Genomic DNA, 15,602 nt, shown 5'->3' with positions numbered 1-15,602 from the left:
GGCGTATCTCAAAAGATAGTTTCCCGAGATATTGGTTTTATGGATAGAGGAGTAAGGACACAAGCAGCCGAACGTTTGCGCCGATACGTTGCATTCTTCCTTAAAAAATATTAAGAAAAAATGTTTCGCTATCTGTTTACGACCGATTTTCTGCGAGGGTACAAAGCAGCCGAACGTTGGCGCCGATACGTTGCATTCTTGCTTAAAAAATATTAAGAAAAAATGTTTCGCTCTCGTTTTTATGGGAGATTTTCCGCGAGGGTACAAAGCTGCCGCACGTCAACGCTTTTGCACCTAATCACGTTTCAACATGTTCGTCGCAGCGTCGGCCCTAAAATCTTCATTTCTTTCCTAATGATAAAATGTCCATAAAATGAAAAACATAGTTTTATGGATTCTAGAACGCTCCGTTGATAAGTTCGAGCAGCCGGACATCGGCGCTTCCATAATAAAATTATACTAACGTGGGTACAAAATTGTCGATCATCGGCGCTTGTTCTATACCTTTTTGGGAAAATGTCTAGGATCTCTCATAAAAAAAAAAAAAAAAAATAAAGTTGTAAAGATATCCATCTACAAATATTGCACTCAGAAAACTTCCCCCTCCTTTGTCGAAACATCCCCTCCACCCGCGTGACGTCAGCCCCCGCGCCTACGAGATTCCCCCGCCCCGCGTGACGTCATACCCCGCGCCGAGAGATACCCCCGCGCCCCGCACTCCCCTCGGAGCCCCATGGGTTAGAACTCTCCTAGTATACCTACTTCCATGTTTAAATTTTTTAAATTGCTTCCAGAAAACACTTCTAAATTTTTCAGGTAATGGACTCAAATTATCTTCTACAGCATGAATAAACTGTTTTTCTATGATAGGTAAATTATTCTCTAATGCTACATTCATTTCGTGTAATCTACGACCAATTTGCAAAGGGTAATTAGGAGATTTTATTAAATTTTTAATCTGGCCAAGATAATTCTCGAACGGAAAACATGAAAATAAATCTAATGGCCCATAAATCTGCACATCATCAGCTAAATGACATAATATGTGTACATTATAGATTAAGAATTCTTGGCCGTATAATTGTTCACAATGTTTAATATATTCAACAGTTCTTGTGGAAATGCACAACTAAATTTGGATATAAATTTTGCAGATATTAAAATTGATATCGCAGTATGAAAAAGTAAATAATTCTCATAAACGGCTGTATCGACTATATTTTTTAGTACAAGGGGTCCTAAATATAATAAAAACGTACGGAACTCTGTCGCTTTCCACCTTGGAAGCTCATGAAGTGTTCTGGGTTTTCTATTAAATTCTAACGGTATATACGATTTTAAGGATTCTAAGTGTTGTGATAAAATATTCACCTTACGACCAGATAATCGTGTTGCCAACGCACCACTTATCCAAAAATTTAATAATTTTCGCATTACTCCTAAGCAACAAGCATGCATATAATCAATTGGAAAAACAGTGACCATTCCGATTCCTAATTTAACTAAAGGAGAGATTCCGATATGGTGATCCTCATCTTGTTGGTTAACAAAAGAAACATTTGTTCTTTTCGGTGCAGATATATCTTTAAGTACAACTCGATTTTGTATATACTGTCCTCGTATCACACATTTTTCGCAACATGAATAGCCAGTATGGGATTTTATACACTTTATGAATGCTCTAGCAGGTGCATCGCACACAAAACTGTGGATAGCAATGTGATACCTTTTGTTATTGATTTCAATACCTTCTTGCAACAAATATAGGAGTTCGTCAATAAAATCTTCTAGAAATAATTCTAAAGGCTGTGGTTTTGATCTACCGCAAAATATACCAATAGCAAAGGGATTACTTTTAAAATTTTTTACTAGTCCTAAAATCGGCCAGAATTGTAAATTTGAACTGTAAAATAGGGGAAGTCCATCAATATTAAAACTGATATCTAACTTATTTCCAAAATTTTCTGTTATTTGCGATAAAATAGATTTTAAAATATTTTTCAGACCGAAATAATAAAAATGCCCATTATTGAGTTGTTTTGTTTGAATATTTCTTGGCGTTTCTAATAACGTTCTGGAGTCTAAAGGCAATTCATGATGAAAAACGTGTAATACGTGTAATAAACCAGTAATTGCTGAATGTGTGACATTAAAATTAAGAGCCCACTGCCTTAAGCTTGAGTTTAAACATGGCTGAGAAACTGTACTATTTAAATTTATATTTAAATCAGATGAAACTAAAGTGTTGTCAGACAACGTTAGCGATAAACTTGCATCGTAATTACTGGACACATTATTTTTAAGTATATTATTAATATCGTTATTTTCATTTTCACTATTAAGTGAAATATTCCCATGTGATATATTTGACACATTATTATCAAGTGCATCATCATTATTATTATTTTCATATATACTATTAAGTGAAATATTCTTATGTGTTATGTTGGGTTCCTTATCACAAATTTGAAGTGTTTTACGAACAGTCAGTGCAATTCTACGATAAAATTGGCGTTTACCTACAATAGGTTTCAACTTATACCTAATTTTTTCGGGCATTTTCTCTCGTTTTCTTCATACGATCTTGAGCATGCTTCAGCCAAACCTTTATTGCATCTTCTATTTCTTTATCGGTTGTATTGGTAACGCTTCTCTTGACTGCACCTAAGAAATATCAAGTTTGCCTTCAAATTTAAGCCATATTATAAATTATATTAAAAGATTTAAAATATCTAGTAAATTAGATGATAAGTTTAATTCAAATTAAAATGTCGAATTACTAAGATTTAAATAAGTAACAATAAAAAAAATTTTTAGCAATAAAGTTTTAATTAAGAATTTGTTTAAAAGTGGATTTAAATGTAAATTTAAATAAATTTATAAATTGAATTTTATTTAAGTTATGTACAAATTGCCTGTCATTCTTATTAATTAAAATTTATAAAATATATACGGTAAATTACATCAAATTAAAGAAAAAAACAAAATGCCCATTTATGCGTACAAAAAATAAATTTAAAAATACACTTACCCACAATTAAAATTTTCAGGGATAAATCTGAGAAGGCTCTTTTCTGTGAACGTTTGCCGTAATAATTAAAATTTATCGCCACAGCATCAGTCAAAATATATTTCAAAATTCTATTTGTTTTGCTTGGTACATGATTTCCACCCAGACTAGCCAAATATGCCGACTGAAAAGAAATTACATTATCTACGTGCTATGGTATCAAATGCTATTGCGTATACATACCAAAGCTATATTATCATCATTATTTGCTTTCAAGTAAACATCTAACTGATCTAATTCCTCAACTGTGTTCAATGGAAATGAAAATGGTATATTAGGTAATCCGGTCACATTGTTTACATTTTTTGTATTTTGTCTGTTCATCCATTGCAATATTTCATCATTTTGTTCCTTGACAGTAGCTATCAGGGAAACAAGTTTTTCTGAAAAATATTTCATTATAAAAACTGTTGACATTATATCTACTTTGACAAATTAGCTTTTACAAACCAAAATTATCCGCTGTATGAATAAATTGACGATGTGAACGTGGAGTCGTTGAAATGTTATTAACAGAATTACTTGCAGTACTTGCTACACTGGGGCTTATATTTTCATTTGTATTGAGAGTACTAATCGACAAAGGTGAATCAGAACGGGCCAAAGTAAAATCTGAAAATAAATGTAACAAATATTTATTTCTTCAAGGTAATATATAAAACAATAGAACAAATATTTGAATATATGTAAAATAAAGAGATACCTTTCTCTAAATGTTTAGAAACATTAAAATTTTTTTGTTTTACTAGGGGTGGTCTGGGTAATTGTTTCTCTCGTTGTTTTCCTCGTTCTTCCTCTTGTTCATCATCTGACGATGAATTATATATTCTTCTAGATATTCTTTTTCGTTTCTTACGTGTACCTTCGTTTTCTTCTTCACTCTCCAAATTTAATATAATTTCTGACTGTTTTAGTTTCTCTCTTGTCTTTACAAGATCATCTGCAATTTAGAAAAAATGTAGAATAAATAAATAAATATATATGTAAAATAAATATATATATATATATATATATATATATGTAGAATAAATAAATAAATAAATATGGGAAACTAACTTACCACTTCTGTAAAAAATACGCGAAATACTGTGCAGTGTCCATTTTTCAGTATCAACTGTTTCCCCTGTTCTCAAAGCTTTATCAAATTTATTTTGATCTTTATACGGAGGCCAAAAAACTTCCTTTTTTAAAGGTGTAAGCCACGCACTGTTAACAGCAGCTACACCACCGCCGTGTTTCTCATCAAATTCTACAACAACATAAGCCATACTTATTTTTGGATTATTTCGCCTGCAAAGACAAAGCATAATATAATATATATGTATATATTTATGTATTACAAGATTAGAGAGGTATTTTAATAAACTCACCTGTACGCTTTAAATCTTCTATCAAATTTATTAAAATGTTAATATAACAAATATTTACATTTGTGTTCCTTATTGACATAAATACACATAGTAATTTATGTAGTATTGTAGGTTAGGCTTCAATATCACAATTTGTGCATTAATATACGTATCTAACTTTTTCACCCACAGAAATGATAATAATAAAATCCTGCAATTTATATAGAAACAAATTTGTACACATCAGTTTTATATGTAAAGGCACAATGTGAAAGCAAATACTCGCCGGTTACGATCTCAAAACAAAAAGCAAATCCTTAATAACAATTGACGAAGAACTTGATCCTATTAATAATCGTATATTGCACATAAGAAAAAGAAATAAGTTTGAAAAAGGAGTGTGTACAATATTTACCCTTTTGCTAATATATTATTTTCTCTTTATTTTATAAGAGACACACCAGATACACATAGATACACAAAACTTCGACCGGCTTCAGAATCACTTATTGCGCACGTGTTACATTTCTCGTTTTCCCGCTATTGCCACAGTGTATACTGTGCTATTGCACTGTTACGCAACTCATGTCGTAGTTTTGTCCAATCAAGAACCCAGAAGCGCACATGCGCTTCACGTTCGCGCTACTCGGTTCAAATGTATTCTGAACGGCATTAATGAGGTTCTCCTTATCATACGCCCAGGCGATCGTTTGTTACGACAGGCGCGTGATAGGGTAGGATTCTATCGATGCCATTATATAGATATGCAATTTCCATGCTCTAGGATGAAATCGCAAACGCAGCAATTAATAATGAAGCAATATTAACTATATTTTTCATTGCCTACTTTTTATTTTCATCATTCTATTTGTGTTTAAATATCTTTACATATATTGATTCCTTTACTTATGGTATAACTACCGCATTATCACATATCGATATAGTTACCATAAGTAAAAAGTTTAAAAGTGGAACGAACAAAGTCTGTTTTAATTAAGAAAAACTTAAAAAATAAAAATAAAATTGTTAATACAAAATTTGGTCTTAAAAAGACGTCTAATTCACGTCCTTTTCATAACGTCATAATTTCGTCCACAATAGGACGTCAAATACACGTCATATAGAAGACAAATGACGTCTTGGACGAAATATGACCTAAAATTGACGTCAATAAGACCGTGTGTGCTACCTGGGACTTAACTACTCACTGAGTTCACTTGGTCAACTGGGTTTACTTAGTCTACTGGGTTTATTTGTTTACTTACAAAAATTTGAAAAAAGAAAACACAGAATCTATACAAATAATGTTTATGATGTTCTAAATAATTTTTTAAATCAAATTTTATTTTTTTTACTTACCATTTTTAAATTCTTTAATTTCTCTTAATTGATCTATATCAATCTGTCCATTTATTTGATTCATCACAACACTTTCTGTTTCATGTCCATTCATTTCATCCATATTAACATTTACTATTTCGTTCGATTTATCCATTCCATCCATTATTTATGACATTTAACATATGAAACCAGCAACTGATGTATATAGTCATTTATAAAATGACTTACGTCAAGAAATAAAACCTCATATCATCCTTAAGGAATAATTTTAGCAAAATTTCGCTATACAAAAAAATAAAAAAATGTTGTCACTGTTTAAAAAAAATTAATCGATTAATAAATAAATGCTCTCACGCACTAAAAATCTTCTCGTGCATGCGTGTGTGCGAGCATGCGAGCGTACGTACGTGCGTGCGTGTGTGTGTTTGTGTGTACGTGTATATGTTGAGGAGGAAAATGGTGAGGAAACAATGTACACGTTTCAAATTTGCACATTTTTTTCACATAAAACATTTTTAAAAATATCACGTATATATATGTATGTGTATGTGTGTATGTATATGCACACTATTGTATCTTTCTTTAGTAAAATTTAAAATTTTTTATTTTTCAAAAAACTCGAAATTTTATAAAAAGTGAATCCCGACCTCGCTAAATTCATAATTTTACTCACTATAAGGTGGGTGCTTGGTTGGTTGCGTGGGTGGAAAATAAACCCCGATCCTCGCTAAATTTTACTCACTTTTGAAAAAATATGATTTTTCGATTTTTTGGAACATTCTGAACACATTGACAAAGAAATTTTAAAAAAAAATTATTTTCACGAAAACATAGCTTTTTCTATGGGTGAGTGAGTGCGTGGGTGGGGGAGTAAAACTTAAAAAAACCTCATAGTAGCCATCCCCGAAAAATTTGCAAAATGTTGATATCAATTTCAAGAAAATCGGTCAATAAATGTGTGGGTGCGTGGATGAGTGGGTACATCTTATTTCGATAAGATCGGTCCATAAATACAGAAGTAGTTCGCGTTACAGAAAAACGTGACACAAAAACGTGACCGATTTTAGCTAATCTTTTTATATAGATATATATAGTAGATATAGTAGATATATAGTAGATAAATAAATAGTGAAATAAATGAACCGTAGAAATTAAAAATTAACTGATGAGACATCAATGGGAATAAAAATAATAAATTAAATAAATTAAATAAAATTACTGTAATATTATCAAACACTTTGTAAATATATATATATATATATATATATATATATATATATATATTAATATATACCTACTAGGGGGGCTCCGCCCCCCTGCCGCCTTCGGCGGCCAACCCCCCGGGGATTCTCGCTTTGCTCGCACCTCTCTGCTCACTGGGTTCACTTGGTTAACTGGGTTTACTGGTTTACTTAGTCTACATTTATTTGTTTACTTACAAAAATTTGAAAAAAGAAAACACAGGATCTACTTGCGAAAAACTATATGTTATATATAATTGTGATGAAAAATATTACATAATATATGTAATATAATAATTTATATGTCGATTCAACAAAAATAATTTATTATTGTTGTCATCTTTTCACAAATAATAATATAACAATTTATATCTCCAATTCAATAAAAATACATATACATATATATATATATATATATATATAGATAATAGTCTAAAAAAATAGTCTAAAAAAATAGTCTAAAATAATAGTAATAATAGTCTAAAAAATTTTATGAAATCAAATTTTATTTTTCTTATTCTTCGTATTCTTCTTGTACTCATTATCATTTTTACGCTTTTTATTTTCTTTTTTCCACTCTTTCTTACATTCTTCATTATTACACTCCTTGTACTCCTCTTGTTTCTCATATTCAATTAAGGCATTTATTAATAAATGGTCAAGCCCATCTTCAAGCACTGAAATTTTTTAATTATAAATTAAATTAGGTTATATAATGATAATTAAAATAAGAATAAAAAAAAAAATTTGATTTAAAAAATTATTTAGAACATCATAAACATTATTTGTATAGATTCGTATAGATATACAACATATAAATTAGAAAAATTTTAAATAATTAAAAAGAAAATAAGTAATAATTGAACGATAAAAAATTTTATTGTTTTTACTTACCATTTTTAAATTCTTCAATTTCTCTTAATTGATCTATATCAATCTGTCCATTTATTTGATTCATCACAACACTTTCTGTTTCATGTCCATTCATTTCATCCATACTAACATTTACTATTTCGTTCGATTTATCCATTCCATCCATTATTTATGACATTTAACATATGAAACCAGCAACTTATGTATATAGTCATTTATAAAATGACTTACGTCAAGAAATAAAACCTCATATCATCCTTAAGGAATAATTTTGGCAAAATATCGCTATACAAAAAAATAAAAAAATAAATATATATAAAAAATGAACCCCGATCCACGCTAAATTCATAATTTTACTCACTATAGGGTGGGTGCTTAATTGGTTGCGTGAGTGGAAAATAATCCCCGATTCTCGCTAATACTCACATTTGAAAAAATATAATTTTTCGATTTTTTGGAACATTCTGAACACATTGACAAAGAAATTAAAAAAAAAAATTATTTTCACGAAAACATAGCTTCCTCTATGAGTGCGTGGGTGGGTGGGTGGGGGTGTAAAACTTAAAAAAACCTTATAGTAGCCATCCCCGAAAAATTTGCAAAATGTTGATATCAATTTCAAGAAAATTGATCAATAAATGTGTGGGTGCGTGGGTGGGTGGGTGGAGGTGTAAAATTAAAAAAAATTACATCGTCGCCATCCCCTAAAAATTTGCAAATTTTTGGTACCAATTTCGAGAAAATCGGTCCATAAATGCGCGCGCGTGTGGGTGGGTGCGTGGGTGGATAGGTGGGGACGTAAAACTAAAAAAATTAAAGAAAAACCACATCGTCGCCATCCCCTGAAAATTTGCAAATTTTTGGTACTAATTTCGATAAGATCGGTCCATAAATATGGAAGTAGTTCGCGTTACAGAAAAACGTGACATAAAAACGTGATCGATTTTAGCTAATCTTTATATATATATATATATATAACTCTAATATATATATATATATATATATATATACAGGGTGTTCCATTTTAACTTTGCTATCGAAATATCTCGTAAAGTCTAAAAGATACGAAAAAATGTTTCAAACAAAAGTTGTGTGGCTTCAAGGGGGACATAAGATAGTGGAAAAGATTTGACCTTGCATAGTCATTTGAAGGTCACGTGAAGGTCACCGTCAATTGCTTAAATGGAACCTACTACTTTTCTTTGCATATTCTTGTAGCTTATCTCGAGAGCTTTCCAAAACCCTATATATGAGTTGAATTTCGTTCAGAATTTCCTGAGTTATAAGGCTTGAAAGTTACAATACCCATTACTCAAGATGTACCACGCGGAGGTTGCCTAGGATGTACACCACTCTTGACTGTTTACTGTAAGCATATTTAGTGATTAAGAAAAACTATTATTCTTAGTAAGGATTTTATAATATTTCATTATGAAGAAACTGTCAATTCTGACAGCCTTTACTGGCTGGATCAACCACCGATTTTGCCTTCACTGGCTGGATCATTCTCCAATCTTTCTCTGAACACAAGAGAGGTATAAATCCGACTAGGCAACCTCCGTGTATGTGTATATGTATAATGTATATATAACTGATAATAAATAATATAAAAATTGCTAAGCTATTGTCACAAGAAATTCATAAAACGTTAAAAAAGTTTTTGTCAGATTTAAGATAAAACTAATAAAAAGAACAAATTCCTCGTTGGATGGCAAAAATATCGGTCCAAGGGTTGTTAAAATAGATAATTCGTCAAAACGGAGTTAAGTAACTGGTTAAAATTGAAAAATCCTTTTTATAAAATGTAGAAGCGTGTTCGATTTTTGATGGTGGAAAAATTTACCAAATTAAATATATAATGTTTAAAATATCTAATATGCCTTCTTTACTTTCAAAAAATTAACGAAATAAAAGCTAACCGTTTAAAAACTTTTATGCAATCATAGAAATCTCCAAAAAAATTTATTTTTTCAAAAATTTATTATTCCAAATTTTACATATAGGGGAAAGTTGGGTAAAACCGGGTAGGCAGATCAAACCGGATACCTCTATTTCTTCGTGATAAGTATTGTCATTTGTGGCCAATTCGTGTTATTAGTTATAAATTGACGCTATTATTATCTGATTGTGAGATGAACCGTGTCCACGTATACTGGGGATGGATTGTGTATCTTAAAGTATGGTGAAAATGACAAAAGTAAGTTCTCGCTTGATTGGGTAACTTTCATTATAGTGAAAATACGAAATAACTCACATCAAACTGTTCGGCAAGAAATTCTGTGTCGAATAATGCCAAATTATGTCAATATTTAAGTATTTGAATGTTAAATTGTATCGAACTTCCTATTTAGAGCATTATATTGTGTCATATTAGAGTTATAGAACAGTTAGAATTTAGAATACATGAAATTAATATGGATTATAAAATAAACGAACCCGACCAAAATCAGGATGCTGTTGCATAAAACAAATTATGCAATATTTTTGTTTCTCCGTAACATTTATTGTAATATTTACACGAAAAAGAAACTAAAATAACGATTTGGCAATTCCGTTGATTTTATTTTTTATCCAACTGTTGCTTGCTCACTTACATCAACCATGAATCTATGATATTTCATTCATGTGAGCATAGGGATATCGCATTTTCACCTTGTCCATAGCCAATCGCGCGTATTTTTTCATGTGAGATGAAAATACGAGAAGCGAGAAAAGTCGACAAAGATACACAATCGACCTCCTGCTGGATACTTTCTTTTTGAGAGAAGTTTAAAATTTTCGAAACAAGAAAGATCGATATCAGGAGCAACAATCAAGTCGTCGTGGACTTTTTCTAGACAAAGCAAGCATCTATTTTGATAAGTGCAGAACTGAATTTTGTACATATTAGAAAGTATAGATCGCATTAGTTTTCATCGTTTCTTTTACGTCGGAATATACAACTGCCGTGTTTATTATTTTCTTCGTGTTTAGGGGAAAACTGGGTATCTATGTATGGGGCAAAATTGAGTACAAAAAATATGGGATTAAAAAATTAAATAATAAAAAAGCAAGAAGACAGTATATCTTTAGAAGAAAAAAAAGATGTAACTTACATCTTTTGCAATAATTTGTACTCAACATCTAGGCTCAACCTAAGGTTAGATACAGTGCATTACATGCCAAGGGTGGGCCCACGAGTTCTGCAGCTATGTAGAGCAAGATATTTGTTTTTATTTGTGATTTTTGTTTATAGAATACACAGAGAGAATTTTCTTTTAAGAATTTATTCTGAAAATCATGGTAATCGTGAGACAATATGGTATAGAAAGAATTTTAAAAATATTTTCTCGCCTATAATTCTATAGGGGGGTTAGAGGGAATCTTTGGAATTAAAAATCTCGAATTGAGATTGTTCCGTAATAAAGTCTTGAAAAATTAATTTTCGTTGGAATCGACGCACCGACATCCGCGTATGGCCTATCTATTACCGATTTATATTTGATATATATCGAGCCTTTATATTCTTAGTGTTTAAAAATATGTTTGATTAATTTTACCATACTTTTAATAAATTTTACTATACTTTTAGTAAAATTAATCAAACATATTTTATATTTTATTGTGATAGATATTATTTTTTATTGTGATAAATATTATATATCAGAGAAATTTTTATAAAATTCTTTCCATATCATATTGTCCCACGATTACCATGATGTTCAGGGTAAATTCTAAGAGAGAATTCTCTCTGTGCATTTTTGTATTGTATTATGATTTAAATAAATCAAGATTTCGTAATTACATGATGATTTACACGCTTTTAAATGAGTACCCGGTTTTACCCTACCGGTAGGGCAAAACTGAGTATTTTGACTACTTCGAAAAATCTTGTTGTCCTTGATAAGCAAATATTTTTTTCAGCAACTAACCTTATTTTCTCATAGTTTAAGGTTTATTAAACACTACTAATGGTCAGCAAATTTTTTTTGTCTTTTGATTTTTTGTAGAAAGACAAATCCGAAAAGTACCCGGTTTTGCCCCACTATATATAATATAAGTTTCTTTTCAAAAATGTATTATTCCAAATTTAAAATATACATATATATGTATAATATTTTCTGAATGTTATACGAATGTTATACCATTTTTCATGGTATCGAGTGTTGTGTGTCGTATTATGTAAATCTATTTTTGTAGTTACATAAAATGAGAGAAAGCCTCGATCAAAGGCAAACATTATTTTAACGCTTTTACATTATGATTTATTTGATCTATTATTAGTTAAATATGACGTGTAAATTGCAGAGGATTCTGTTCGTTACAAAAAAACGTCAGACAACGAGAAAAAAGAAAGCTAATATTTTATGCAATCTATGCGTGGGGTTGTCCCTTTATCTTTGCTATTTTCTGTGTCATCATGGATTTTGTTTCTGAATATGTACCAAAGATTTTGCGACCAGAATTTCGCTCAGGAGATTGTTGGTTCGCTAGTAAGTAAATGTCTCTGACAGATAACTCTGTTAATGGTACCGCATTTTAATATACTGTGAAAAACAGATTAATTATTTATTACGGATAAATATACTTACAGATGATGAAGCGTTTGCATTGTATTATTACGGATTCAAAAGTGTCTGTATCATTAGTAGCGTTTGTTTATCCATCTCTACGGCACTGAAGATCGATCGGTACGAAAAAAATACAGGCCTTCATCTAACAGATTCAGAAAGCAAGCAGTATAATGCCAATAAGAAATGGTTTGTAATCAAACATTTTTGCATCGATGTGTGATAATAATCTTTTATTTTGTTAATGAGATTTATAACGACACATTTTGATCAATATCTCTATATATCTCTATAATAATGTTACATAAAAATATTACATTAATTTACATTCCTGATGAAAAGAAGAGATGATTATTATTTGAAAGCAGCATATTTTTGGTGTGCTCATTCTTTTCTTTCTTATTTTCTATTCTTCTTTTTCTTGTAGTTACATAAGTTATAAAAAAGAAAAACATTTTACCGTGATTTAAATCGTGCTTTTTCGAGAACGTCTGCAATTCTCAAAATGTGGCAAATAGTGAGAATAAAGTTAATAAATCTATTTGTTTATTAAAGGAAATCTCATTTTTTTAAAGTTTCTTTAAACTACTACATTATTTCCCTCTTTCTTTTTAGGATTATAATTTAATGAATTATTTTTTAAACTTAACTATATAAATAATTTTTATTGTTTTTGTTGAAAGATATCCAAATATAAATATACATTGTTTACAGGTTAAAGCAGTATTTAAAACTATTTATCGTGCTATTTGTCCTAATGGGCATTAAATGGTCCGTGATAACAGTGACATTCTTATTTGAAAATGTATCCAATTACGTTTATTATAGTACTTCTTTGGCCGACATGCTGCAGTATTTCTGTATTTTTATCATATTTGTATGGAAAAAAAAGATCAAGTTGATGTTGTTAAAGCGATTCGGCTGCAATCAGTTGAGTATTTGCACTACCATGTCAAAGGTGTCTATGTGGGGAAAAAGGAGTTCTTGTGGTCAAGGAAAGTGTCACGCAAAAGATTCGTCCGATAGGACTGAACTCTAATGTCACAATATGTATAAAAAGGTTTATTTTATTGCAAATCAATAATCAACGATTAATCAGCAATTGATCTTATAATCTTATAACTTTCCAATCGAAAATATCTTTATAATGTTATACAATGATGTTTTCGTTTTAATCTTCAAAAGATTTAGTTTAAAATTTCACATAGAAAATGTATCTTTCTCGATATCTCTTATTATTCAATAATTTTTATTCTATAAAATTTATTTATAAGCTTATTTTAATATTTACAGTTTAAAATATATATGCGTTTCATTATAATTTTGTAATTTGGTTGTTTTTATAATATAATAAACTTCGTGTGGCCCACTTAGTGCTGGCTCTTATTGCCATTTTTAATTTTATGTTTTCATTAATTATAGAGCCTTAATTATTATTTTAAGTTGTAAAAGATATATGTAGTTATAAAAAATATGTTTTTTTGAATTTTAAACAAATTTTATTTATCTTTAATTTCATGCTTATCGATCACTTATCATTAATTATGAATCACTTATTATTGAATCAAATCAATGATTGTAATTCTGTAAACAATTTTTTTATAAGAAATCATAGTCTTGTATGAGATCTATATAGAATATTGTACTGTATAATATTGATAAAGGAAGATTTTTGAGGCATATAAATAATATATAAAGTAAGAAAAAAAAATTTTTTTTTCGAGCCCCCCCCCCCCCTCCCCCGATATGATTCACAAATCAATTACAATTTTTTTTGAACACGACCATTTTGAATGTAGGGTTTATTGTTTTAAAATATCATTCCTATCTTTATTGTAGCTACAATTTGTACATACATTTGTTCGAGAAAGCATACATCCATTAAAATCTGTTATAATTATAGCTTCTCGTATGTTCTTAAGATCGAGACGTTCCATTCAAGCAGCAAAGGCTTTAATTTTTATGATTGCACTTCATGTTTCAGTTAAAGTGATAAAAACAACAAGTGTCGATTGATTTATTATCAAAATCGAACAATCGAGGCTTGGATTGTTATGTATCATAGGCCGCTTGTATTTATTGTCGATGGATAAAAAAATTGCTAATTTTAGATTACTGTATGACTAGACTTCGCCGAGAACAAATATGCACATTAAACTTTGATTCAAATAAAACGCTCGCGCATTAAAGTTAATTATCGTATGATTTAGTTGTGATTCGAGATCTCGAGTGAATTCAGTCGGTCCGCAATTAAAGGTTCGGAATTAAAGTTTCTAATACTTAATTTATATTGTTATACCTTTGTGATTCCTCTTATCCCTGTTTTCATATCGGCGATGAAATAAATATTTTCTGTGTAGCTGTGATATGGAAAGCGCGTTTACACACGCCCATTCGATGCCAGGAATATTTTACCACATAATATTATGCACTTGAAAATGAAATCTCGAATTAATGTTTAGATATTTCTGCATCATGAATTATATCTAATAGTGATATGTATAAAAATAAATCTGGTATGTATGAAAAATTTATTATAAGTTTAAAAAACATATATATCCCAGACAGCACAGAATATTTATGATAAATATTCATAAATATTTATGAATATATATTTTTTTGAAATATTATATAAATATTTTATACATATTTTATAAAAATCTTTATTTGACATATTATTAAAATATAGATTAAATATTTTATATAATATTTATGGTAAGTAAAAATAAATATTTTTGATAATTATTTTGTAAATATTTTCTAACTATTTGCTGGAAATCTGTTTCATGGAGTGCAAATTAATATCCGACTGTATCTGTTGTATGTTTCATCAAGCAAGAGAGAGTTCTTTTGTGAACTTGTGCCTTAGGCCCAATTTCACCAACGTCGATTAACTTTAACCTTCGGTTAAACTATATCTTTGTCTCTTTTTAAGAACGTATCTGAAAAGAGACAAAGATATAGTTTAACCGAAGATTAAAGTTAACCGACGTTGGTGAAATTGGCCCTTATTAGAGTTCTCTAACGTGCCTTCGAAAAGTGTCGTTTTATCTTCGGCTAAACATCGATTTTTGCTCTCTACAAGGTTTTGGTTTTATTTGTGGAGTCCCATATAAATCCCATATAAAATCAAAATACTTTAGTTTTTTCGGAGTGCTTCAGCTGAAGGTATGTTATA

The 15,602-nt window shown here is 30.0% G+C and overlaps 2 protein-coding genes across 2 annotated transcripts in view; one reads left to right on the top strand and one right to left on the bottom strand.

Moving 5' to 3' along the window:
* Window positions 1–13,622, top strand: part of LOC145934381 (G-protein coupled receptor Mth2-like) — a 35,572-nt gene extending 21,950 nt beyond the window's left edge. Inside the window, exons 3-5 of the mRNA XM_083034747.1 lie at window positions 12,162–12,346; window positions 12,448–12,613; window positions 13,139–13,622. Of these exons, the coding sequence (XP_082890873.1) occupies window positions 12,162–12,346; window positions 12,448–12,613; window positions 13,139–13,463 (676 nt within the window). The 3' untranslated portion in view covers window positions 13,464–13,622. The remainder of the gene's footprint in view (window positions 1–12,161; window positions 12,347–12,447; window positions 12,614–13,138) is intronic.
* LOC145934382 (uncharacterized) lies at window positions 1,113–4,799 on the bottom strand. The gene is made up of 7 exons (XM_083034749.1): window positions 4,441–4,799; window positions 4,131–4,360; window positions 3,774–4,010; window positions 3,521–3,682; window positions 3,254–3,453; window positions 3,032–3,194; window positions 1,113–2,664 (listed from the first exon to the last, which is right to left on the bottom strand). Exons 2-7 carry the CDS (start codon window positions 4,336–4,338, stop codon window positions 2,543–2,545), a joined length of 1,092 nt encoding a protein of 363 aa, XP_082890875.1. The 5' UTR covers window positions 4,339–4,360; window positions 4,441–4,799; the 3' UTR covers window positions 1,113–2,542.
* Window positions 13,623–15,602: the final 1,980 nt, after the last annotated feature.

This window comes from Prenolepis imparis, unplaced genomic scaffold, assembly GCF_030444845.1.
Source record: "Prenolepis imparis isolate NDT839.2.m4 unplaced genomic scaffold, iyPreImpa1.0 SCAF_3, whole genome shotgun sequence".
Lineage (NCBI taxonomy): Eukaryota > Metazoa > Arthropoda > Insecta > Hymenoptera > Formicidae > Prenolepis > Prenolepis imparis.
The sequence above is the reverse complement of the archived record's forward strand: the minus strand, read 5'-3'. Positions and strand labels throughout refer to the sequence as shown.